The 24,207-nt window shown below is 41.3% G+C and overlaps 1 protein-coding gene across 1 annotated transcript in view; it reads left to right on the top strand.

Moving 5' to 3' along the window:
• The window catches only part of TCF4 (transcription factor 4), a 358,643-nt gene that overhangs the window by 114,784 nt on the left and 219,652 nt on the right, over positions 1-24,207 (top strand). The window contains exons 3-4 of the mRNA XM_079717032.1: positions 6,372-6,433; positions 9,965-10,061. Coding sequence (XP_079573158.1) covers positions 6,372-6,433; positions 9,965-10,061 — 159 coding nt within the window. The remainder of the gene's footprint in view (positions 1-6,371; positions 6,434-9,964; positions 10,062-24,207) is intronic.

Genomic DNA, 24,207 nt, shown 5'->3' with positions numbered 1-24,207 from the left:
CCAAATCAACTGGGTTAGGTAACTCTCACACTTGTTCATTTCAAATCAAGGTTAAACTTACATAATATTTAGTCTGTGTTCTTAGCTTGGGCCTCTGGTCAGCACACATAATTTTGGCAGCATATCGTTTATACAGTATACAAAAATATGTAGAAATGAGATGCCAAGAGGGTATTCGAAAGCTAACTTAAGTCACTCAACACATCTAACGCTCACTGAATTCTCATGGTGATTGTGCTCCAGGGGGTTCACGGAGAATGTGGGACTCGATTACTTTAAACATATTGGCAGTTTCTAAAAACCAGGAGAGTATTTGAAAGTCTCTGACCAGCCACTTAGCAGAACAAAGAGTCATAAAATGTAACTCAGATTTCCTTGAATAAATCACAAGTTTATTTATGTGGTTTGATTACCTTAGATTTTGGAAGGTATTGGTAAATTTGGCACTCGTGGTAGGTATTGGTTACTGGTAGTCTGCTAAGTGTTTAACAATTATCAGTTAACTCATTTACTTTAACAAAACTCCTTCAGGTTGGAAACCTTATTATCCCTTTATCTCCTGTTAGATACCTGCTTTGGGTGGATCCTGAGTTTTCACTTCTGTTCTCCTTGACCCAAGAGGCCATTACATTTTCTAGGTTGGCAGATGTCCTCAGGGCAAAAAAAAGTCTTTTCTTCCTCCGTGGGTTCCAGCTTTCACTTTGATTTTGGCTGGATATTTTCTTACTATCTTGTCAGCTCATTAGGATTTAGAAGAAGATTAAAATTTCTATCCATGATTTTTAGTGTTTTTTTTTGTTTGTTTTTGTTTTTTTGCGGTACGCGGGCCTCTCACTGTTGTGGCCTCTCCCGTTGCGGAGCACAGGCTCCGGACGCGCAGGCTCAGCGGCCATGGCTCACGGGCCCAGCCGCTCCGCGGCATGTGGGATCTTCCCAGACCGGGGCACGAGCCCGTGTCCCCTGCATCGGCAGGTGGACTCTCAACCACTGCGCCACCAGGGAAGCCCATTAGAGTTTTTTTAAAGCCATGAATATTTCTTTCTTTCTTTCTTTCTTTCTTTCTTTATTTTTAATTGAAATATATTTGATTTACAATGTTGTGTTAGCTTTAAGGTACAGCAAAGTGATTCAGTTATGTATATGTGTGTGTGTGTATCTATATATACATATATATATATCTGTATATATACTTTTTAGATTCTTTTCCATTATAGGTTATTACAAGATATTGAGTATAGTTCTCTGTGCTATATAGTAGGTCCTTGTTGCTTATCTATTTATATATAGTAGTGTGTCTATTTTAATCCCAAATGCCTAATTTATTCCTTCCCCCTTTCCCCGTTGGTAACCATAAGTTTGTTTTCTATGTCTGTGAGTCTATTTCTGTGTTGTACGTAAGTTCATTTATATCAACTTTTTAGATTCCACATATAAGCAATATCGTATGATATTTATCTGACTTACTTCACTTAGTGTTTTGTGGCAGAGTTATCCCAATATACTAGCCTGCCCTGTTAAGAATGGAAATCACACCCACTTATTTTACAGCTGACAAAAATGAGTTCAGAGAGTCCAGTGAGTGGCTCAGACCATAGAGCTGGTTAATGCAGAGTCACGGCTGAAATCTAGGTCTTTATCCCAACTCTTTGTGCTGTGCTTTCTGACATTTGTCCAGTCTGTCTGATAGCTTTGATCTCGCTGTTCACATAAACAAAGTGGAGACTTGAGTAATCATCAGTTTAATGAGTGTGGATGGGGAATTGTAGAAATTAAAATTCATCTCTGTTTGTCTCTTCTCTAAATGGAGTGGTTGGTCCTAGTTCTGCTCAGACTTCACTTTTGTGTTTTGGTGCAGAAACGTCAGACGTTTTAGACGGGGCTTATGCAGAACTACTCAAATAAAATGAAAAATTGTGGATGGTCAGGTTGCCTCCTAAAGCAGCTGTCAAACCCGTGGAGGTTACTAAGTCTGACCTTGTCTAGGGTAAAATAAATTAGAAAATTTTGAACAGTGGAGCCCACTTCAGTCTTTTGGCAGAATCGTCTCTATCATTCACTTGCTTTTTGTCTTTTTCTGTATGTGTTCCCATCTTGGATAGAGGGTGACAACACAACAAGGGAGACACAAGAACTCAATATTCAGACAGCTTCCATCGGGCAGTTTTTCATTTGTAACTTTGTTGCCTTAATGACTTTCCTGAATTATTTGGGTATTTTTATCCAGGGCTCATTGTGAATCTTGTTTCGCTCTTTGCCCACTCAGGAGCTTCTAGAATTTTGACCCCTCTCTTACAAATTATCCCGTCCATCACAGTGTACATTGTTGATAAGCTCATCATACCTTTGGCTTGATTGTTCTCCTTTTATTTTCCAGTCTCTTGATTTCTTCACATATCTAGTTTTATATATTTGTGTTGTGTAAATTCCATAATCTTGTGTAGACACAAGAGTGGGCACAAACTCTGAAATAAATACATCCACTCTGCTTGGGGAGAAGTGACTGGTGGGTAACATTCGAGCTGGTCATGGAGAGATCTGAGCTTCTTACCAGGGAGGCATTTACTGTGGTGGAGAAGAACGCTCCCTGGCTGTCACATTGACAGCACCTTTGTCTGCCAGCTCAGCCATTCACTGTCACCTTGGGGGGGGGGGTTTCTGTCCCATCTAAGCCTCGGTTTCCTCATATATCAAATGGTGATACTGTTGGTCTACTGAAGTGCTTGGCACAGTGTCTGACATATTGAAGCTCATGAGATGTTAGCAGCTATTATTTTTTGAGACATAAGGAACAGTTCCGGCAGAGGGAACAGCAGGTACAAAGATGTGGAGGTAGAAAGTGTGTGTAGTGTCCAGGTACACCAGCTGGGCGTAGGGAATGGCCAAGTGTAGGCCACGTGCAGGGTCTACATAAAAAGTGAGTCTGGGCAAGAGCTACTGGAATGTAGATGAGATGAGAATGTGGACCGAATGCTGCTGAAACCAGCCACCTGGGCAGGGATTTTAAGACAGGGAGTGAGTTAGGCAGTGGGTGCAGGGTGGGACATGCATCTGTCTTGTATTCCCATTGGAGGGGACTGGGGGTTCTCAGACTCCTGTGTACATGAAAATTACCTGAGGACCTCTTTAAAAAAGCAGTTCTCGGGCTTTGCTGGTGGCGCAGTGGTTGAGAGTCCGCCTGCCGATGCAGGGGACGCAGGTTCGTGCCCCGGTCTGGGAAGATCCCACATGCTGCGGAGCGGCTGGGCCCGTGAGCCATGGCCGCTGAGCCTGCGCGTCCGGAGCCTGTGCTCCGCAACAGGAGAGGCCACGGCAGTGAGAGGCCCACGTACCGCAAAAAAAAAAAAAAAGCAGTTCTCTTGGCCCTACTTTTAGAGATCCAGGAGCAGTAGGTCTGCAATGGACCCTAAGATACTGACTTTGAAATGAGCATACTAGGTGCCTAAGATGTAGATGGTCCTCAGATGCACTTTGAGATGCACTGGGATCGTTGTTGAAGAAATGCTTGCTAACTAACTGGCAGGTCTGATGAAGCTCAGCAGGAGGGAAGATGAAAACAAATGTCTTAAAAATAACACATTTACATTCGTTACATGCTATAGCTTTGTGTCTTCTTGCAATGGACACATGAGCACCAGTTGTACAGATATTCTTTCAAAGATAAAACATCATCAGAAGTCATACGATTGTTCTATTAGGGTTGGGAGGGCTAGAGAGGTGTCTTATCTTCTCGATCTAGCAGGAGGCCAGGTGAAGGAAAAGCCTGCTAAAAGGAGAGCAGGAAAAGGAAGGGATCAGAAAGGAGGTGCAGCAGCGTGAGGTCAGGAAATGAGAAGGATGGAATGGGAATGAATGGGAAAAGAGCAGCCAGGTTTGGTTGGTTGGGAATCTATTTGTGAAGGAACCCAGCCAGTATTTAACCTGTTTTGAAAAAGCTAGACTTCCAGCACTTTGAATTAGTGGATTGTTCGCTTTTGAAATTGCCCAGTTGGGAATACTCAAGTTTTGATGTGTTTTATTTGCCTACTAATTAGCAGGCTGCTTGGTTGACCATCATTTTTCTTTTATTCTGTGGATGGACGATGTATAGGAAGGTCTCTTGAAACACTCCAGCTTCAAATGCATAAGTCACTATGTATTTAGTAAGTGGTCGTATTCATTAAAAATCATTACAAATTCATTAAAAATTGTAGTACATCTTTTTCTCTAACTCGATTCTTCCTTTTTGCTCTTTAATAGAATTTGTCCTCTAGCACAGGGCTTCTCAGTCCTGGCACAGCTGACGTTTAGGACCAGAGAATTTTTTGCTGTAGGGGTATTCGGACATTTGTAGGACGTTTAGCAGCATCCCTAGCCTCTGTCCACTAGAGGCCACTAGCTCTACCCCACCTCCACGCCCTGCCAAGTCGTGCCAACCAAAAATGTCTGCAGACATTGCCACATGTCCTTTGGGGACCAAAATCATCCCCAGTGCAAAACTACTGACCTGGAATTACTATGGTCCCCTTTCCTCCTTGTCTCTGCCTTCTTTTCATGTTTAAAATCCCCTTTGAAAATTGAAAAGGTAAAATGGGTCCAAACAATACGAAGTCTTATGGTGGATACAGGGATTCAACTTTATCCCTTCATTACTTTTTGGGCCAAATTTAAGAGGAGAAATCTCTCAAATTAATCCAAGCTGGCTGTTTCAGGCGAAAAGCAAGTCAAGATGTGCAGACTTCTGGTTGAGATATTTTGTCGTTTATACTTCTTTTTTTTTGTTGCAAATATTTGACTTGGAGTTAAGGATGAAGAGAACTATGCAGGCTACAAAACTTATTTGTGTGATAATCCCAACGGTTCTAAGTCACTTCTTCGTGTACTCCCCCCAATTCAGCCTACACGAGATAGGCCAGGAGGTTGGGTTGTTAAACAGCAGATTTGGGAAAGTATTGCACCTTTTCTCCAGACTTACTCCTCCTAGCTTCCATGACATCTCTGAAAGCTCGCAGTCACTGATTTTAGCTGTCCACAGGGGATAACTGTTTGCATTTGCATTATCTTCCAAAGTACTAACGAAAAGAACTGAAATATTTGTTTAAAAAAAGAGAGAAAGATTTCAGGTTTAGTGGTAATAGTTGTTGGTTGTTGTTTCTATTCCATCTCTTACTATGTTCTAAAACGCCATGTACTCCACTGTACCCCCAAATAAATCAATTAAGTATACTGTGATCACTTCTGCTGATAATCAAATAGGAGTAATAAAAGGAAGGACAGTAGTGTGTTAAGAGAAGAAACAGTATCACTGAAATGTTAGAAAACACACTAAATGGGAGTATGTCTCCTGAACCGAAGTTTCACACCTCCTCCTCCAGTTCTGTCAGAGGAAGCTTGTGATCGCCGTCTGTTACCCACCATGATCAAGATAATACAACAGGGAAACTTTTCATACTCATAAAGAGCCTTTCATCGAAAATCACAAGGCCATTTTAAAATATAGAGTGACTGATCTTTCCAACACTTTTATGTTTTGAGCAATGAATATGGTAACTTAGCTGTTAGACGCTCCATCCTTCAAGTATTTGCCACTTGAAGCACTGATGAAGCATCTAGTAATTGGTCAGCATTAGAACTTCGCTGGTACAGGGTGTAGAGAATTCCAGCCTTCTGAGAGTTCATATAGTTCTCTTTGCCATCATTCATCAAAAGAAAACATTGCTTTCACAACTTTCATATCTACATCTCAGTGCACAGATTAAGGATTGTAGCCAAACGGTGTGCCCATTAAAAAAAAAATTAAAAGACTGAGACGGTGTTGTCTTAACTTAAAAAACTTAAAAAAATCTCCTAATATCCTTGTAATGTCCTGATGGAAATAGACTACTGAATCCTTTTTCATTTGCATATTTCATTCCTGTCTGTTGTTTGGTGGGATAAGCCTTGGTAAGAGGACAGAAAGTATCTAGGAGCATTATGGCATGGATGCAGCTAATATTAGTATGGATATGTACCTGATTTAACTTTGTGTGTGTGTGTGTGTGTGTGTATTAAGATTGTGTTAGTGTATTTTTAACTTATCCTGTCCAAAAGATTTTAATAAGACTTGAAGTGAAGTTTCAGGTCTATAAAAGTTGAGGCTATGAAACATTGTGAAGGATGGAGGTAATTTTTATGTTCATACCTCTGGTTCCTGAGGGTCCAGTTCATTTCTGCTGTGAATTTAAATGACTTAATTTAAGTAGAAGGGTCAGAAGCCACTGTCATCATGGTAGCCTCGTGCCTGATTCTTAATTAAAGGCAACAGGAGATTAATTTGAAACATTAATTTAAAAGTGCATATGCAAAAAGAAAGACTTATTGCAAGAAAGCCTAAAGAATTTTTCTCTTGTCCCTAGATGTAGAAGACAGAAGTAGCTCAGGGTCCTGGGGGAGTGGAGGACATCCAAGCCCGTCCAGGGTAAGTATATCTAATCTTTCTCCCACAGTCAGACATCCACATATGTAAATTGACAAACTGTAGGTGAGTTTCTCTCTCTCCCCCACACATCTGCACAGATATATATGCGTACTAAGTTTAACGAGGATCAGCTTCTTTTTGGCACTTTTTTTTCATTCTCTTATTGGATGTTATTGTTGATTTTGACACCTCTTCCACTTTGGCTAACCAGAAGAAAAATCCTTCATTAAATATTTGGCCTTACTTTGCCAGTTATTGATCCAGTGTCACAGAAAGTTATTCGTTGTAGATGGTGCAACATTGAGAAAAATCCTAGTATCCCTGGAATGTATTGGTGTAAATAAACCACTGAATAATTCTGAAGACATAGTATTAAGTTCTAGCCTACCAGTATAATCTGCATAATAAATCTGAGTGGATTTCACTTTGTCAACATATGATTTTCCCACCATTAGTGGCTTTGGCCACCAGTGGGTTCATTCATTTATTTGGTCTCACATTTTTGCCACTCCTTTCCGTGGATTTTGGTTGTTAGTTTGAGTGTCATGGGAAGACCGTGGCATGGCGTGCGAGTGGGTTGGTCAGGCCATACGTGTTTCTGTATGTATACGACCTTGGGTGTGTCATTTCACTTTCTGGGGCCTCATTTTCCTACTTCGTAAAATGAAGAAGTAGAACCAGAGGATCTTTCATGTTCCTTCCGACTTAAATGTGTATGATTTTGTATATAGTCTGTCTTTAATGGAGTCATTTCTAGGCCCTCTCAAATCCATGTCAGTTTTTATAATATACATATAATACCCCAAATTAAAAATAGAACACGTAGTAAAACACCTGCCCCTCCCCCAACCAGCTGTATAGCTAGATGAAGCATTCTGCAGGAGGTGAGGAGGTAACGTTTTGCTTTAAGTGTGCTCATAAATTTGAGGTGGAGGGAGGTCTCTCTTTTGGCATAAGAGGTAAGGAAGGTAATCAAGCTGTCAAAAGGAGGCCATCTCAGCAAGTCGTAGTTCGCCATTTCCACCTGTTCTTTGGCCTTGGGGTTCAACGCTGTAGTCTTCAGGGTACAGCAGGAGCTCTAAGCTTACCAGTTACTTTGTTGAGCGCTTGCACCAGCTGTCAGGTCTGACATTCTCGTGCATTATATGGACGGGTTGAGGAAATCTTTCCTCCTCCTCACATTACAGTCCGCACTTGCAGAGATAAATCCATTCCCCCTGACAGCAAGCGTAGGAGATGACAGAATGTCCCTCTATTGTTTAGTTCATTCAAATGTACTTAATTTCTTCTGCTTTCTCAGTTTAACACACGTAGTACTTTTAATTGTTCTTCTGAGAACAAGGTCCATTTAGGATAGTCCTGACTTTTATTTGGCTTTCATGAACTGTCTGGCCACTTTTTTTTTTTTTTTTTTTTTGCGGTACGCAGGCTTCTCACTGTTGTGGCCTCTCCCGTTGCGGAGCACAGGCTCCGGACGCGCAGGCTCAGCGGCCATGGCTCACGGGCCCAGCCGCACCGCAGCATGTGGGATCTTCCCGGACTGGGGCATGAACCCGTGTCCCCTGCATCGGCAGGCGGACTCTCAACCACTGCGCCACCAGGGAAGCCCTGGCCACTTTTTTTTCCCCAGGAAATACGTTAGTGAATAATTTTGAATCAATATTTTGTAATTTATATTTTCTGAATTCAGGGGGTTGGCACGAGACAGGTTATTGTGGCTGACTTGTATCGGGAAAACATGCCACGTCTCTCTTTTTTCATCTTCAAGTGGTGATTTTTTTTTTTTTTTTTTTTTTTTTTTTTTTGCGGTATGCAGGCCTCTCACCGCTGTGGCCTCTCCCATTGCGGAGCACAGGCTCCGGACGTGCAGGCCCAGTGACCACGGCTCACGGGCCTAGCCGCTCCGCGGCATGTGGGATCTTCCCGGACCGGGACACGAACCTGTGTCCCCTGCATCAGCAGGCGGACTCTCAACCACTGCGCCACCAGGGAAGCCGCAGTGGTGATGTTTTTTTTTTTTTTTTTTTGCGGTACGCGGGCCTCTCACTGTTGTGGCCTCTCCCGTTGCGGAGCACAGGCTCCAGACGTGCAGGCTCAGTGGCCATGGCTCATGGGCCTAGCCGCTCCGCAGCATGTGGGATCTTCCTGGACCGGGGCACGAACCCATGTCCCCTGCATCGGCAGGCGGACTCTCAACCACTGCGCCACCAGGGAAGCCCAGTGGTGATGTTTTTAGTCACCTTGAAACACTGTGCTGAGGTTTAAATTAGATAATGTATATTAAGCGTTTAGTAACTCTGGAGGGTGAGGACACTTAATAAATAATAATTAGTGTTATGCAACGTCTGGCATAGAACCAGTGAGTGTAAGACCCATGCTAGGTATTAAAAAACGACATCTTTTTATACACTGACATAGTGGCAGCATCACATGACAGTATCATTCAAGTTAATTTTTATAAATGAGGGAAGGCGATTGACAACGGGGTAGTTTGGAACCTTAAGGTTTCCATTGATTCTCTAGTGAGGTGATGCACATTTTCATTTTTCCTACAGCATCCGTCCCTTTTGTGTGGGCAGATTCTGCCCTTTGGCTAACATGCCAACTGATACCTCTGAGTAAATTTGACTTAGTCTTTATGGGCAGGGCAACCAGCTGAGCAGCATGACTTTTTTTCCTTTCTGGTCATTTGATGTATCTTAGTAGACTGAAATTTGAACCATATAAGATAGATGATTTTGACTCTTTCCTGTATGTTATCCAATTCCTCCATTAAAAGCAAGTAGCTGGGCAGTTTAAAAACATTATTTTAATTTAGAATTCCCCTTAGACCCATGAGATGATCATAATAATGACAAATTTCCAAAGATTAGTGTCTGCTTTAAAACTATTTTTTTCTGGCATACTTTGTCCAAATTCAGAATTTATGCTTAAGTTTCTGATGTTCATTTATAGTCCCGTTGTAATAATTTTAACATTCTTATGTGTTAATTACTCATGGAATGATCCAGTTCTCTTACAACCACAATAACAACTATAAGAAAACATTGAAATTTCAATATCATAAAACCCAATGCTGCTGTTTAAAAGGTTCTACCTTCCCTTCCAAAGGCAATTCATTACAGGTTATGGGTAACTTTCCCATAGCACATTTTGCTTTTTTTTTTTTTTTTTTTGAAATAATGTGGGCTTTTCAAAATAATAACGTAATATTTACAATATAATTTATATGTATCAGGTGTTTTACATGCATTATTTCATTTGATCATGTCAATAACTTCATGCAGTTGGTTCCATTATTATTATTCCCCCAATTTCATGGCTGTTTTGAGGAAGATGTGGACTCTGCAGACTCTAGAGCCCGCTACTTCCCACTGTACCTGTGAAGATGCAGCTTCCTTATAATGAGGTGCCAGAGTGGGAATGGTGGACTCCAATTTCATTGGGTTAGAGAGGTGTCAATAGTCGGGCATACTTATGTGCTGATTTATTCATGGTGAGTTTAAACTTATGCTGTTATTTTATTTGCAGAACTATGGAGATGGGACTCCCTATGACCACATGACCAGCAGGGACCTTGGGTCACATGACAATCTCTCTCCACCTTTTGTCAATTCCAGAATACAAAGTAAGACTAATTTTGAATTAACATGCATTTTTTGAATGCTTATGTTTTACCTTGGAAGGGAGAATAAAGTCCAGACAGAGATTCTGTTTTTTAGGAACTTGGATTTTCAGCCAGTTCGCTATAGTAATTTTAAATTGCAGAAAAATATTGACAGTCTATGCTTGGTAATAGCATATACAGGACTAAGTTTTACAACCACGTGGAATTACCTAATTTCAGTGATACTGAATCCATGTGGAATATTTGTGTTTCTTAGACGTAAAGCACTTCTCCCAATTTCAATGTTGCAACAGTTGTTTTCTTTTTCTTTTTTTTTTTTTCTTTTTTTGTGGTACACGGGCCTCTCACTGTTGTGGCCTTTCCCGTTGCGGAGCACAGGCTCTGGATGCTCAGGCTCAGTGGCCATGGCTCACGGGCCCAGCTGCGCCACAGCATGTGGGATCTTCTCGGACCGGGGCATGAACCCATGTCCCCTGCATCGGCAGGTGGACTCTCAACCACTGTGCCACCAGGGAAGCCCGCAACAGTTGTTTTCTAAGTTTAAGGTTGATGACCTGAAAGCAGTGAATATTTAAACTAATATCATTGGGCCTATCCATTGTCGATGAGATAAAGTCAGTGTTAGCTTGAATTTTTATTAAAGGGGTCATGGAAATCCCTTTAATAATAGGTTTAGTGTGCTTAAATCAAAGTAGCATGTTCAAGTTGAATTGTAAAGTCTAGTTATGTATTTATCAAGGCGTGAACTTTAGTGCTAATAGTCTAGGAGGTCCCCATCCTACTTCATGAAGTGAGCTACATGTAGTTTGAGACAGTCTTGCCTTTCCTACTGGCATCTTTAGCGTATGTTTCTGCTTTGACTACCCTGTAGGGATTTTTTTTTTCACAGCAGTAACCTGAGCAATGGAAAGACAATTTATAATGGCTTAAAAGGTCCCAATAGCTGTTACTTTAGTTTTGATTGGAAAAAAAAACCTCTGTTCTAATAAATGTGAGTTTTAACAATATTAGTAAATCTCTCAGTGTGGCCAAATCCTGTTGCGAATCCATCAATAAATGAGGTTAAATTTCATGTCCCAGGCTGTTGGACTATACTCCAAGGAAAACACACAGCCGTACATATATCATTCTGAAACCATAATTGCAGATGCTTCTGAGAAGTGTCCCAATTTTTAAGCCTTGGACACTATACTTGTTATTTAACATGTATATTGTTCTTGAATCTCAGTCATTTTTTCAAAAGTCACCATCAAATCCATCTAAAGGGACTTCAGATATTTAACACACTATAGTCAAAACAGAGAAATACTAGGAATTTATTTTTAATGGGCAGTAAAGTGTCATCCCAACTTTGAGGACCACGTTCTCAAAGTTGTGTGTGACCCTAGGTTGTTCTTAATGTTTGTTCTCTTTTTTTAAACTTTAACTTTCATATTTATGTTTTAACTTTGTAGCTAAAGCAAGAATCCCAGTTTTTTAAATCAGTTGTTGATAAGAGATGCAGTGTTTCCTGTTTCCAGGATAGACAGTTGCAGGTGACTAGATATATTTGTCAACTTAGATTTTAAAGAAAAACTTTAGATTTTTTTCGATGACAGTAGTAATAATTCTAGAATCTCATATCATCCCATCTCTATTTCTCCTCATCCAGCTTCATAAAATAAAAGATTAAGCTGAAAATAATCATCTTGAGAAGTAGCACGTAAAGAGTATATTAAAGGATTTCCTTGGAAGATTCTAAACCTGTCCTCCAATGAGCTAAAGTAAAATAGGATAAATTACTACTCATATTGAGAAGTTTATGTTATGTCCATGAAAAACAGTTTTCCTAAAGAACAACATGATGAATTAATATTACAGAAGACACCAAACAATACAGAGATATCAAATAATTGTTCTTGTTTGTGTATCCTCCAGGGTAACTGTTTTACGAACCAAATTCGTTTTTCAATCCAAATAGTATTAAAATATAAGTGGGCTGAGAGTCTAGAGCTGGAATGGAGAGAGCTGACTCTTTTCACTTAGTTGTTGTTTAAGCTGAAAGTCCATGTCAGCTGTGTTCTTTTATCCCGTCTGCCCTCCTTCCCATTAAACCCTTAAATATGGAGGCCAAGACAGTCTCCTGCATTGTGGTAGGAAATGCTACTATGTCCGGGAGGCTCCCACCCACTGTTCCCAATGAAAGGACTTCTCTGTTAGATAAGCTGTCTGGTCTGAAACATGGCTCTTTATTGTTTACAAACTGCTACATTTTCCACCTCAAGCAGATTTTTGCACAGAAAAGAATTGTGCTTGGGTTAAATGGTTTATCTGACATTAACGGTGCAGTGTCAGACTGGGGTCAGGGAAGTCACGCTCAGAGCCAGAGGGCATGGCGCAGTGTGCAAAAAAAAGGGAGGAAAAGACATTTAAACCACTATGAAATACCTTGCATCTTTACTTTGGAAAAGGATTTTAAAAAAATATTTTTAGAGAATTAACTAGGATGCTGCATTACAAATCCACCCCATCCCCCTTTATAATTTCTCACATCCCAAATGCCTTTTTGATTGGCTTGAGTATCTCAGGGCTAGATTCAGGGAACAAAGATGCTCATTGATTTTGCCCAAGCTGCTGTTGATTTAAAATGAAACCACTTTTGAAATGAACCATGCTTGGTGCTATGCTGTACCTTTACAAAGAGAAGAGAGATCGTTTTCAAGAAATTAAAGACAACCAATTTACAAATGAAGACAAAGATAAAATAAGACCTATTAGTATAGCCAATAATTTGAAGTCACCGAATATATGGTATATCCTAAACTGCTCTTTGTGTCCGAATCCATATTCTGTGTTGTAGTCTTTGTGGAAGTTTTCGTTCTACCAAAAGAAGATATTAGTCTTTACTGTAAGTTTTTGACAACAATATCTACTTTCAGAATCCTTAGTTTTCATGAAAAGTGCATAGGATTTCTTTACATGTCAAAGATTTCATTCTGCTGTGATGTCATATTAGGGTAAAAGCTATAGCATCAGAAATAAATCAGCCACTTTATTAGACCAGATTCTCTGTTGTCGAATCAATCAAGTCTGTGACTGAATTAGGCGTCTGCTACAGAAATAAGTGACACTAATTTTACGGGAAAGAGTTATTAACTGCAGATGACCTATTTTTTTGGTAAACTGTTCACTTAGGTTTTATTTTATTGCGAGGAAAGAAAGAAGTAATGAACCACTCTCTTCTTTTAGGATTGAATTATTATTATATATTTTGTTCTTTATGGCAGTGCACTATTTTGGAGAAATGATGCAGGCATTGCTAACATTTGCTTATAATTTCTGTTATAGTAACAAAACCCTTTATTACAATTCTGAACTCTGACTTCACATGAATGGTTTTGCATAAATGTTACAGTTTTTTTAATCTAATACTTACCTCTGGCACCAAAGTACAAAAACTTAATTTATTTGTGTATCTCAAACTTATGCAAAATGGTATATAATTTATAAGTAATAGGGTGTCTCCATTAATTTATTCCTTTAGAAATAAGCTTGCATATCTGAATATAATACCTTATTTGGTATTAGTTTGAATCCCTAAACTAAAAATAAACACGTGAACACAAGTGCACTTGCATGCATGCACACGTACGTGTGCACGCACACACACGCATGCGCACCTATTGTGCTAGAAGAATTAATGACATTTGGTTTATAAGGGTGCACTGCTCCTTCCATTGCTGTCTGTAGTTACAGTTGCCATACAGAGTTTTGGAAGTTGATATTGTGTAAATGCTTTAAAGAAAAACATAACTAAAGTAAACAAAAAAAAGCAAGCCCTGAAATTTGTTGTTTTAAAGAATGTGTGCATGGCTTTTTGTTTTTCTTTTAGTGTGGGGAAGTCTGGAGGAGTTGAGATTTCAGCACTGAGTCATCTAGCTGACTGCCTGCCTTGACCAATTCATATAGTTCCCTTTTTAAATTAAAAAAATTTTATTGACATATCACATGATATTAGTTTTAGGTGTACAGCATCATGATTCAGTATTTGTATAGCAGACTCTTTTTTTTTTTTTTTTTTTTTTGCGGTGCGCGGGCCTCTCACTGTTGTGGCCTCTCCCGTTGCGGAGCACAGGCTCCAGACGCGCAGGCTCAGCGGCCATGGCTCATGGGCCCAGCCGCTCCGTGGCATGTGGGATCTTCCCGGACCGGGGCACGAACCCGTGTCCCCTGCATCGGCAGGCGGTCTCTCAACCACTGCGCCACCAGGGAAGCCCTAGCAGACTCTTTCACTTGACACTTCCTGAGTCCTCACTGATTGTTTTCCTTGGGTAGAGACAAGCGAGCCAGTTTGCATTTTTGCTTGTTTGACATTCCCTGCCCTGTTTTGTATCTGGAGAGAACTAATCACTTCTTCCTTGTGTCTCCGTATGATTATTAATGATAATAATGTACACTTGATCTGTTGGAGACTTGTTCACTGCAGTTATTAAACAGTTTGATTAAACCTTTACAGGTGGTCAGTGGGTCGCTTTCAGAGTATGCTAATAGGACGGAGGGGCCATGTGTCTGAGCCTTGTGCTTTTAAGAGGATTATATGCTATGGAATAGTTGAAAATCCTGGCAAGAACTATAGGCAAAGAGTACGGAATTAAAAAAAAAAACGCATTCCTGCTTGTTTGTTTTGTTTGCCAAGCATGAAGCTTTTGCAGGTAATTGTCCAAATATTTTTTTACAATGGGAGACAGTGTATTTTCTAGCTACAACTTTTTGATCCAAGGAAGGACCTAAGCATGCATATTCCTTCTATTGTTCCAGAGCCTTAATTGAAAACCAGATTGTTTGAGTGAGCAAGATGCCAGTAAGATTATAGACATGCATTGGTAACCGAAGGATGTGAAAAGTGATACTTTGGTACGGTTGGGTGCCGCTTAGTTCAACATGAGCGGCTGTGTTTTTACATGTCCCCTTGTGAATGGTTCGGTTTCCTTATTGTGGTATTTGGTTCCTGTCCCACTCGTGGTACTCCAACAGTGCACTAAATAATTTCCTACCATAGACTAACTGATTTCTAAACTAGCTCAGTGGAACATTTTACTGCAGGATTAGATCGTGGTTCAGAAAGCTGCTGGCTTATAGGATGACCTTTGAATCTCATCTGGGTTAGCGGTTGATATTTTGATTTGGTTACTGTGGTCATATTGTGACAGCTGCTAGCTCATTATAATTCACTTCCACGGCTCCGTTTGCCGAGCAGGAATATTTAGGTTTGTATTACTTCAAAGTGTTTATGGCTACCCTGAGTTTAGCCCAGCATAAAGGTGAAGTGTTGTGAGTGCTTTCAAATCCCAGTGGCAGAGGCCAGTGGCACAGTCTTGTAAAACGGCGAATGTGAGTAGATGTTAATACAGGGAGTTTTTCTTTTCACTGTAAAACTGGAAATACCCAATGAAGAGGCTCTTACTTGGAAAACGGTTTTGAAAACCGTAACACACAAAGGAAAAGAATGACCACAAAGAAACGTAGTTTTTTCAAAGCATGGGTAAGATTTAACTTGACCTCTTGGTTCTGTATCTGATTTTTTTCCATGCTGGAATGTAAATATTTGAAAATAACAAAACCTGGACAAAAAAGGCTATTATTTGACTTTGAAGTGCCAGAGGTCAAATACTATTTTAGTAATTTCATGAAAATGGAATTGTGAATGTGGATGTCAGCTCTAGAAATTTTAGTTCACTTTTTAATTGTTCTGAAGTTCAGTAGTGATAGCAGGCTGCTTACAAGTTCACTGGTTAGGGATGTCTGCATTTTCAATGACACTTTTTAGCTTGAGGTTATCTTGATGTCATCTGTTAGCTATTGGACTGATAATGTGGTAACAAGCAGTTTCTGAGAGAAGAAATGTTTAATAGTGGTTTTATTTCTTGTTAGCTTTGTTTGGGAACTTTGTTATTTTAATGTTAGCTTAAAATGTCTTCCTGAAGTATTAACAAATAAGACTCTTTTAAGTATCATCCCCAATGATCTAATTAATGCTGATTTTGAGTGAAGGCTGGGAGCCAGAGAACTGACTTTTCTACTCTCTTTTGTTACAAATGTCTGTGGGTCTTCAGGTCAGATCTTTTTTATATCTTTAAATTGAGGGGGGAACAAGTCTCTAGATGATTTCTGAGGTAATTTTCTCAACTAATGGTCCATTGATCTTTTAGGTATGCCATTTTCTGCTTATACAGTATTTTATCTTTAGAGATGTTTCAGCGTTCTTTCTAATCCATTCATCTCTATTTTGTGATACCTTCACGTAACTTTGCTAGTGATGTGTTTTCCAAATGTAATTCTTTAAAGCCTGATTCAAATGGACGTTGCTTTTCTACCTCAGCTCATTGCAAACTATAGGTAAGGGATTGGATTGATCGGGGATAAAATAATAACTCACTAAGTTACTGTACGTCACCGGGAGAAAAGTGCTATGCATGGGCCAGGCCTTGGCATAGAGTTGCAGGGCCTCAGTAAATGGCTAGTGGATTGTTTCATTCATGAATAAATTGGGGAAATCAGATATTTGGGTCTAAACCCTATGTGAAAAGCCCATAAATTAAAGTGAGGCCTACTTTTTACTGTGTCAAGAAGAAAACCCTAAACCAGGGACAGTCATCTAGAAGTTCATTCTGTAGTTCTGTAACCTTGACTCTACAGAATGTCAGGAAACAGACCATATTACAGTGTGATAGATTTCAGTTTTCAATAAACACACCACCAATTATTTTATTTATAAAAGGAAATAAGTAAAATCAATATTTTTTGGAAGGCCACTGAAAACAGTTGTGTGTCTCCGGTATTCAGATAAGGTAACTTGTTTCCTCTTGTCCAGTCAATAAACATTTCTGTTCCTCTTTCATTAGTCTTGTTTTCTTTCCATTAGGCTGCTTGCTCGATGGCATAGCGTAGCAATGCTGTGATAACCAGACACTTGTAGTCAAACTAGGTGGACTAAACCAGGCTTTTTTAAAATTTAGAAGAACTGATACCAGAAAAACGTTACTTGAAAACTATACCTAGCAGAAAAGTGTAGGTCTTCTACATACCAGAGGAAGATTTCTCACATGGAAAGTTATTGACCCTAAGAGAAAATAAATCGTTTTCGAGTCAAGTCAAAGGAAAAAGCAGTTTGTGTCAGGTAGGCATGCTTTTGTTTGGAAAGAATGGAAAATGTGACTAATGGTGGCTTACGAATAATTTTTCTCATAGTAGAAGTCTGGTGGTAGGCCGTGGCGAGATTTGGTTTGCAGTTCATTGCAGTCCAGGCTTGTATCTCTGTGATTCCTTTGTCCCTTCCCTCATTGTCTAAAGGTGACTGTCACAGCTTCAGGAGTCAAGTTTGAGTTTGATGCAGCAAGAAGCAGGAAAAGGTGAGTCCGGCCGTATGGTCCCCGGCCCCCCTACATCCACGGCCATTCTCCAGCTGCAGAATTTGGAGGGGGTGGGAATGTACACAACTGCTTCTCCAGCCTGTGCAATGGAAAGAGATAAGAGAGAAGGGAGTCGAGAATGCACATTGGGCTTAGCCAATTTACAGGGTTTATTTAGTTTCTTTTAAGAGAAGAATCTGTAATTTTCAATTTAGCAGCTTTGAAAATAAGGAACAAGGCTCCAGCTTTCATGTGAGAAGCAAAATATAAAAATGGGTCTCGACTCTGGATTCTGGTCAGCAGATTAGAGAGAAAGACAAAGAGGCATGGAACAGAAAAAGAGTATTGAAAGGAAGATGATAGAGAAAGGACCGCGGGAGAGTCGCACCCAGGAAGGAGGAGTCAGGGGTGGGCTGTTCTCATTTCATCGCCAAGGCTTGTGCTTTCCTTGTCCTCATCCCGTGATCAAGGCAACAACCAGCCAGAGTCAAGGGCTTCATGTCCTCATCATCCAGAACCTTCTCTTTTAGGTCTCCGGCTTGAATTCCTGCCAGGCTGTCCAGAGTTGCCTGGTCATGCAACCGCCCATGGCTCCAGCTTCCAGCCTTGTCTCCAGTCCCTTCAGTGGTCTCTGGCAGCACCTAAGGCTGGGGCCCACTCCCACAGTCCACTGCGGCAGCCACTCAGAGCCGGCCTGGCATCCTGGATCAGCAAGGTCCCGGGACATGTCCCTGTAAGTGACAGCGATCGTTCCCCTGGACCACTGCCAAACAGGCTCCCGGGAACTTCCCTCCAACCACCTGCCGTGTTGCCGTGAAGCACTCACACAAGAATGCCCGCTGCCGGGGGCAGAAGAACCCTCTATTTTACTTTAATATGTATCTAGTTGTATTTGTTGATCTTTAATGTGGAGGCTTAGGTGCAGCCAACAGACATTTCATCTTGCTCAGCACGCCAAGACTGCATGAAACTGTGGTGAGAGCTGGATCCAACTTTTGGCCAGAAGTTTCCCACCTCTGCTGATCCCAGTCACGGCATGAATCAGGCCCATGAGAACATGGGCTGGGGAGGGACCGTCGATCTTTAAAGGGAAGCAGGATGTGGAATAAACAGTTCCCTTTTCCTTTAGTACAAAGTTTTTCTGTTAAGTTTTTCACTGGAAAGGCATTACCTTGAATTTTGCCTAAGCTTGCCACTTAAAATACGCCTGGGATAGCATTCACCAATAACGGCCTTCCTTTTTTTTTTTTTTTTGTGGTACACGGGCCTCTCACTGTTGTGGCCTCTCCCGTTGCGGAGCACAGGCTCCGGGCGCGCAGCCTCAGCGGCCATGGCTCACGGGCCCAGCCGCTCCACGGCATGTGGGATCCTCCCAGACCGGGGCACGAACCCGTGTCCCCTGCATCAGCAGGCGGACTCTCAACCACTGCGCCACCAGGGAAGCCCCCAGTAACGGCCTTCTTGACTGGATCCTTGGGTGGAGGATCAAACACTTGGCAAACCTCTCATTGCCCCTCAGCTCCAGAGGAAGCAGCAGTAATTTTCAGAGTCTGTTAACCTCATGTCCGTGAAAGTTGTGTGCCTACCTTAAGTGCGATATTGACCTTCATTTAAAAAAAAAAAGAAAATGCCGTAAGCCTATTTTCTTTGTTCACATGATAACCTTCATTAAGGACCAAAGCAGCAAAGGAGCTCAGTTTGAAGCACTGCAGTCTTGAGAGGGCTCGTGGAATAGTGGACTAGGCTCAGGGTCCCTGCGGTCTTAATCTTGGCTGTTCCACTTCATGGTGATGGGACTTTGGCTACATTTCTTATGCACCCCAACTTCCGCATTTCTGAGGTGAGCGTAGTGATACCTGTCACACTTACCCCAGCATCACTGTTCAGCCATGCAATGACGTGGTACACTTTGCAGTAACCACTCTGCTGTCTTGACTATTATCTTAAGCCATTGCACAGCTACACATTGGTACTCTGTCACTTTTGTCTGTGATTAATTGAAAATTCTGTAGACTTTGGGTCTTGGGCGATGGCAGTTTGAAAACACCTTTACCTTCTATTGAGATTGGAACAGAAGGCAAGAACAGGCGGAGATAGTGTGGAGTGATCACTTCTGAAAACAGCAAGACGGAAATAAAAAGGTTTCTTTTTCAGCCTTTCCTCAAAAAACAGTAATCCTAGAAAACAAGTATCTCTTTGGGGCCAACTTCGTGGACTTCAGATGTGCCCCTTGATGAAACATTTGCCTCCAACCATTTTTCTCTCCAACTTAAATGTTCTCGAGGTTCATTGTTACCCATGGCGGAAAGCGCCTTGGTGTGGATTGTGAGTGGTGGGCTGGGAAGCCCGCTGTCAAGTTGAGATTTCTTCACCTGCACTGTAGGTCACCTGCATATGGAGTAACCTCTGGGTAGGATGCTTTTTATCAAGGGGATCCTATTACACGTCCCTTCTAGGTTCTGGGGAATGTTTTGGAGGTAGTCTTCCAGTTCAGTTTGTTCTTCTCCAGAGAAGCTTGGCAGAGAATGTTGCCTGTGTATGTCATTATCCTCTCATTCCCTTCACTCCCGAGGGGTTCTGAGTCTTTCCTAAGGAACCGTGTATGGTTTTTGAGTAGAAAGAGGTGCTCAGTGGATCTCATTTTATTTCCTCTTGCAGAATATCAGACCCAGGGACCAACAGTGGCAGACTATTTGGAGCATAGATTGGGACCGAATTAAATTTATTCCCAAGCACTTAATAGACACATCCCGAACATTTCTCATCTTCTTGATGATTGTTTATCAACCCTTCCTCAGTTCCTTGACACTGGTTTCTTAATAGAAAAAATGATAAGGGTGTTTTGCTTTAAATTGGTGCAAAATATAGCTGGTTACATTGTTAATATTTAAAGTAAAACATAGAAAGCTTTCCTACAGGTTGAAAATCCCGCTGAAGCCCTAGTATGGGGGCAGTGGAGGATGGTGGGCTGAGCAAGGCTTGTGTTTAGCTGGCACTGGTTTGACTCCCAGCTCTCCACTCTCCCGTTATGTGATTTTGGGCAATCTTTGGTGCTCTGATGGAATTTCTCATCTGAGTAGTTGCTCTGCATTTAAACGGAGAAACAGGAAAAATATCAATACCTGGCCCTTAAATGCAGTGGCTGTGAATGATCATTACACCTACTTTTATTTTCTCTAGGCTCTTTTTCTGTTCATTGGGTCTGACCAGCTTGGCAAAAGTAATATGCAGACTTGAGACTCATGTAGTGAGTTTTGGCAGAATGTGGATGTGATTAATTAAATGCCACCCCCTCGTGGGCCATATTAAAAGCTGAATGAAAATACAATGTGTGTAATATCTGATACCATTTGGTGGAGAAGGGGGAGACAAAAGGAGAGAAGGAAGAGAGAGAAAGAGACACGTAAAAAGCTAATTTTAGAGCGTTCCGATCTTGCAGTACGATTTTCTAGCCTTGAATTATCAGCATTGGCGTGGCTGCCTGAATCTCTGAAATTACTAGGTTACTAATTGCTCCTGCCTTTTCCTCACCTTGGCTATTCAGACCAAGCCGTACTCTTAACAGTTCCGTAGCCAAATCTGAATGCTGGGGATGCGAGCATAAACTCTTTATGTGTAGCTGGTGTAACTGATGGTACTTAATTGGGCAATACCAAATCGTGGAGAAGAATTTATTGGTGACCTTGTCTCCTTCAGAACTTTCAGAGTATTCAGAAATGAGCCTAATATTCAGATTTTGGGGATCCTTAAAGCTTGGATTGACAGGATTAAACTCATACTTTATATTGTGTGTGTTTTTATTTTTTTCATTGCAGAGTTTCCCTTTTCCTTATTTATTGATGGTCTCGCAAATGTTATTTGGAAACTGAGATGCAGTGAGCATAAATATTTTCAATATCCTGGCAGACCGCTTAAGCAGCTGTGGGCAACCTCTGTCAGGCATCCTAGTAACTCGTTAGGGGCACAACTGACCTACGAAATAATAGTTTGCTGGATAATCTTTTGGTGATCTCCCACTTTTCCTTTACCCTTGATTTCCTTATTTCTTTTACTGACCTAACTCATGGAGATGTGGTCTCGGTGGCGGCGGGGTGGGGTGGGGGAGAACTCTCTGAAATGTTTTGTTACCTCCAAGATAAAACGGTTCAAAATAGATACCTTTTTGTGATTGCATTTTCCATTCATTGCAAAGTCCTGTATATAGCTTGAACACCCAATTGAAAATAAAACAATAGAAAGCAGCCTTGCTCAGAGTCTTTTAAAGGCTTTTTAATAGTTAATGAGATTTTGCCCCATACCCTCATGAGTTTCATTTAGTTCTGAAATAAAAATTTATGGCTGTTCTCTCAGCTCTACTGATACTGGTTTCAGGGTGGAATTGAGTTCACACCTGCTCTAGCATAAAAAGAAGCCTCTCTGTGACTTCTGGAAAATGTTTGCAGAGTAGAATGAGGGAACTCACTCTCCCTACAGTCCTAACCACAGAGTGATGCTCTTTGCAAACAAGAAGGAAGCTGCCTCGTGAATTGGCTCTAATTTGCTAAGATCGTCCATTTCTAGCCCTCCCTCACTTACCCACGTTCCTCAAGGTGGGGTATGGTTGTGGAAACGCAGTTGGTTGGCATAGGCAGTGGATCTGCATGAACACTGTAAAGTGTACATATGGGGAAATCTTTGCATTTGCTAGGCCATTTAGCTGTTCAAGACATGGTCCGTTAGTCCGGCAAAGTACAATGGCTTTTCTGAGTACTCTAGTTAAGGGGCAGGATGTGTAAAGCAGTGTACACTTAGGCGGATAATTAATAATTAGTGTAAGCTTGTAAGGCTGTAATATAATATATAAATTTAAGCACCTGTTAAAGTTTTATCAGAGCAGATCACCTTTCCTTACTACTAGGGAGTATTCCTCCCTAGAGACGAAGAAAGTGCTCCCACTGCAGGCAAAAATCTTAACGACCAAGGGAGGGCTGGGTTTTATATCAAGGGCGGTTTTCCAAGGTCATTGTGATTAGGCAACGTATTTCAGCGGTCACGTTTAAATAGTGTTCCTATACAATAGCATTTTGTATGCATTTGACTGCAGATGACAAAATGCGGTTTAGAAAAAATGTTCAGGCGTGTTCTGATATTTGGAGAACCCGAGAAGCTACCCCCTCCCACCTCCACATCATCCCCCCTGCCAGACAATGAGGATCGTTCATTTTATAACTTCATAACAATATTCAGAAGGAGAGCCTTTTCTAGAGGCTAAGTTGGACGGAGTAGAGAAGAGAAAATGTAGATCTCGTGTGCTGTTTTTGGCTTGGTTGTATCGCGAGTGGTTTTGACACCTCACATCCTAGCTCTCTTGATTTTCAGACAGAGAGCAAGTACTCCCTTACGGCAGGGAGGGAAAAGGCAAATCACATATTTGTGAAAGCAAAACAAAATATCTTACTGCTTTACAAGTTTGATTGGCTTCTTGATAAATAAAATGAACGTGTCATCAGCATGTCTGCCATCATATGGTCCTCAGTATATGTAATTTTTTTAACCATCCATATAAATTTCAGTTGTCCTAGAAACCAACCAAACTTCAGCACTCAAATTAGTCTTTGGTTCATTCATTCATTCATCCAGAAAGTACTTGTGGAAAATCTGTGCCATGCAGGCCCCTGTTAGGTCAGAGAGTGACACCAGTCACCAGAGAGTGACATGCCACTTTTCTTGCTTTCAGCGTGGCCCACAGTCTTAAGGAAGGAGTCAGATGGGTAACAGATCATTTTAAGTCAGGGCATTAGGGAACTGATCAATGTGTGCACAGGGTGCTGTTGGATTACATGTCTAGGATACCAGCCATCAGTTTCCTTGTAGTAATGGCTGAGATGTTTTGGTGCTCATGGTATATACCAGGCATCCACTAATACTTTACACTTGCAATCTTGTTTCTTTCTTAGGCATGGTCATTGCCGTTTTCCAGGGGCAGGTGCCGTTGAGGATCAGAGAGATTAGGTTACCTGCCTGGTGTTGTGCAGTGAGAAGGGCAGAGCCCAGATCCCAAGCTCTATCTGCTGGACTCCGGAGCCCTTGTTCTCAACCACCCCGCACTGCCTCACTTGTAGAGAGCGTGGCAAGAATTCCCTGAGGTGCAATCGCAGTTAAGTGTGTGTTCAGCTGCAACTAATGGAATACCTGATCATAGTAACATCATCATCAAACAAACATGGCTTTTTCCATCACTTAAGGGGACGTCTGCAGGTGGGAGTCGCCTGTGTGGATTCAGCAAATTAGTGTTGCCATCTTTGCTTTCCTGCCCTCCTCAGCATGCTGATTTTAATTCTTCATCTTTTTCTCTCATCTTGCATTTCTTGCAAGACGGCTGCTGAACCCCAGACACCATGTCAGACTTCATGATAGGAAGTTGGAGAGGCAGAGGTTACAGTAGCATCCATACCCGCTTGTATCTCATTCCATCAGCGGGGAAACTAGCATCCCCAGAAACCGGTGGCCTTGAGCAGGATTTTGTTAACATCTTATTGGTCAGATCTCTAACAGATATTTACTCATAGCTGCAAGGGAAGCTGGGAGAGTGAACCTTTACAGTGTTAGTTGGCATTAGGACTCGAGGCAGGCAAGAGAGAAGGGCATTGGAAATGGTTATTGGATGAATCAGTATGAATTTTGTTATATTAGAAGTGATACCACATGAGTGGATAGTGCCATCTTACTAGATGAGTTGGAACTCTCCAAGGAAAAAGAAAATTGTCAGTTGAGAGAAA

Source organism: Hyperoodon ampullatus, assembly GCF_949752795.1.
Source record: "Hyperoodon ampullatus genome assembly, chromosome: 13".
In the NCBI taxonomy this organism is placed as follows: Eukaryota; Metazoa; Chordata; class Mammalia; order Artiodactyla; family Ziphiidae; genus Hyperoodon; species Hyperoodon ampullatus.
The sequence above is the reverse complement of the archived record's forward strand: the minus strand, read 5'-3'. Positions and strand labels throughout refer to the sequence as shown.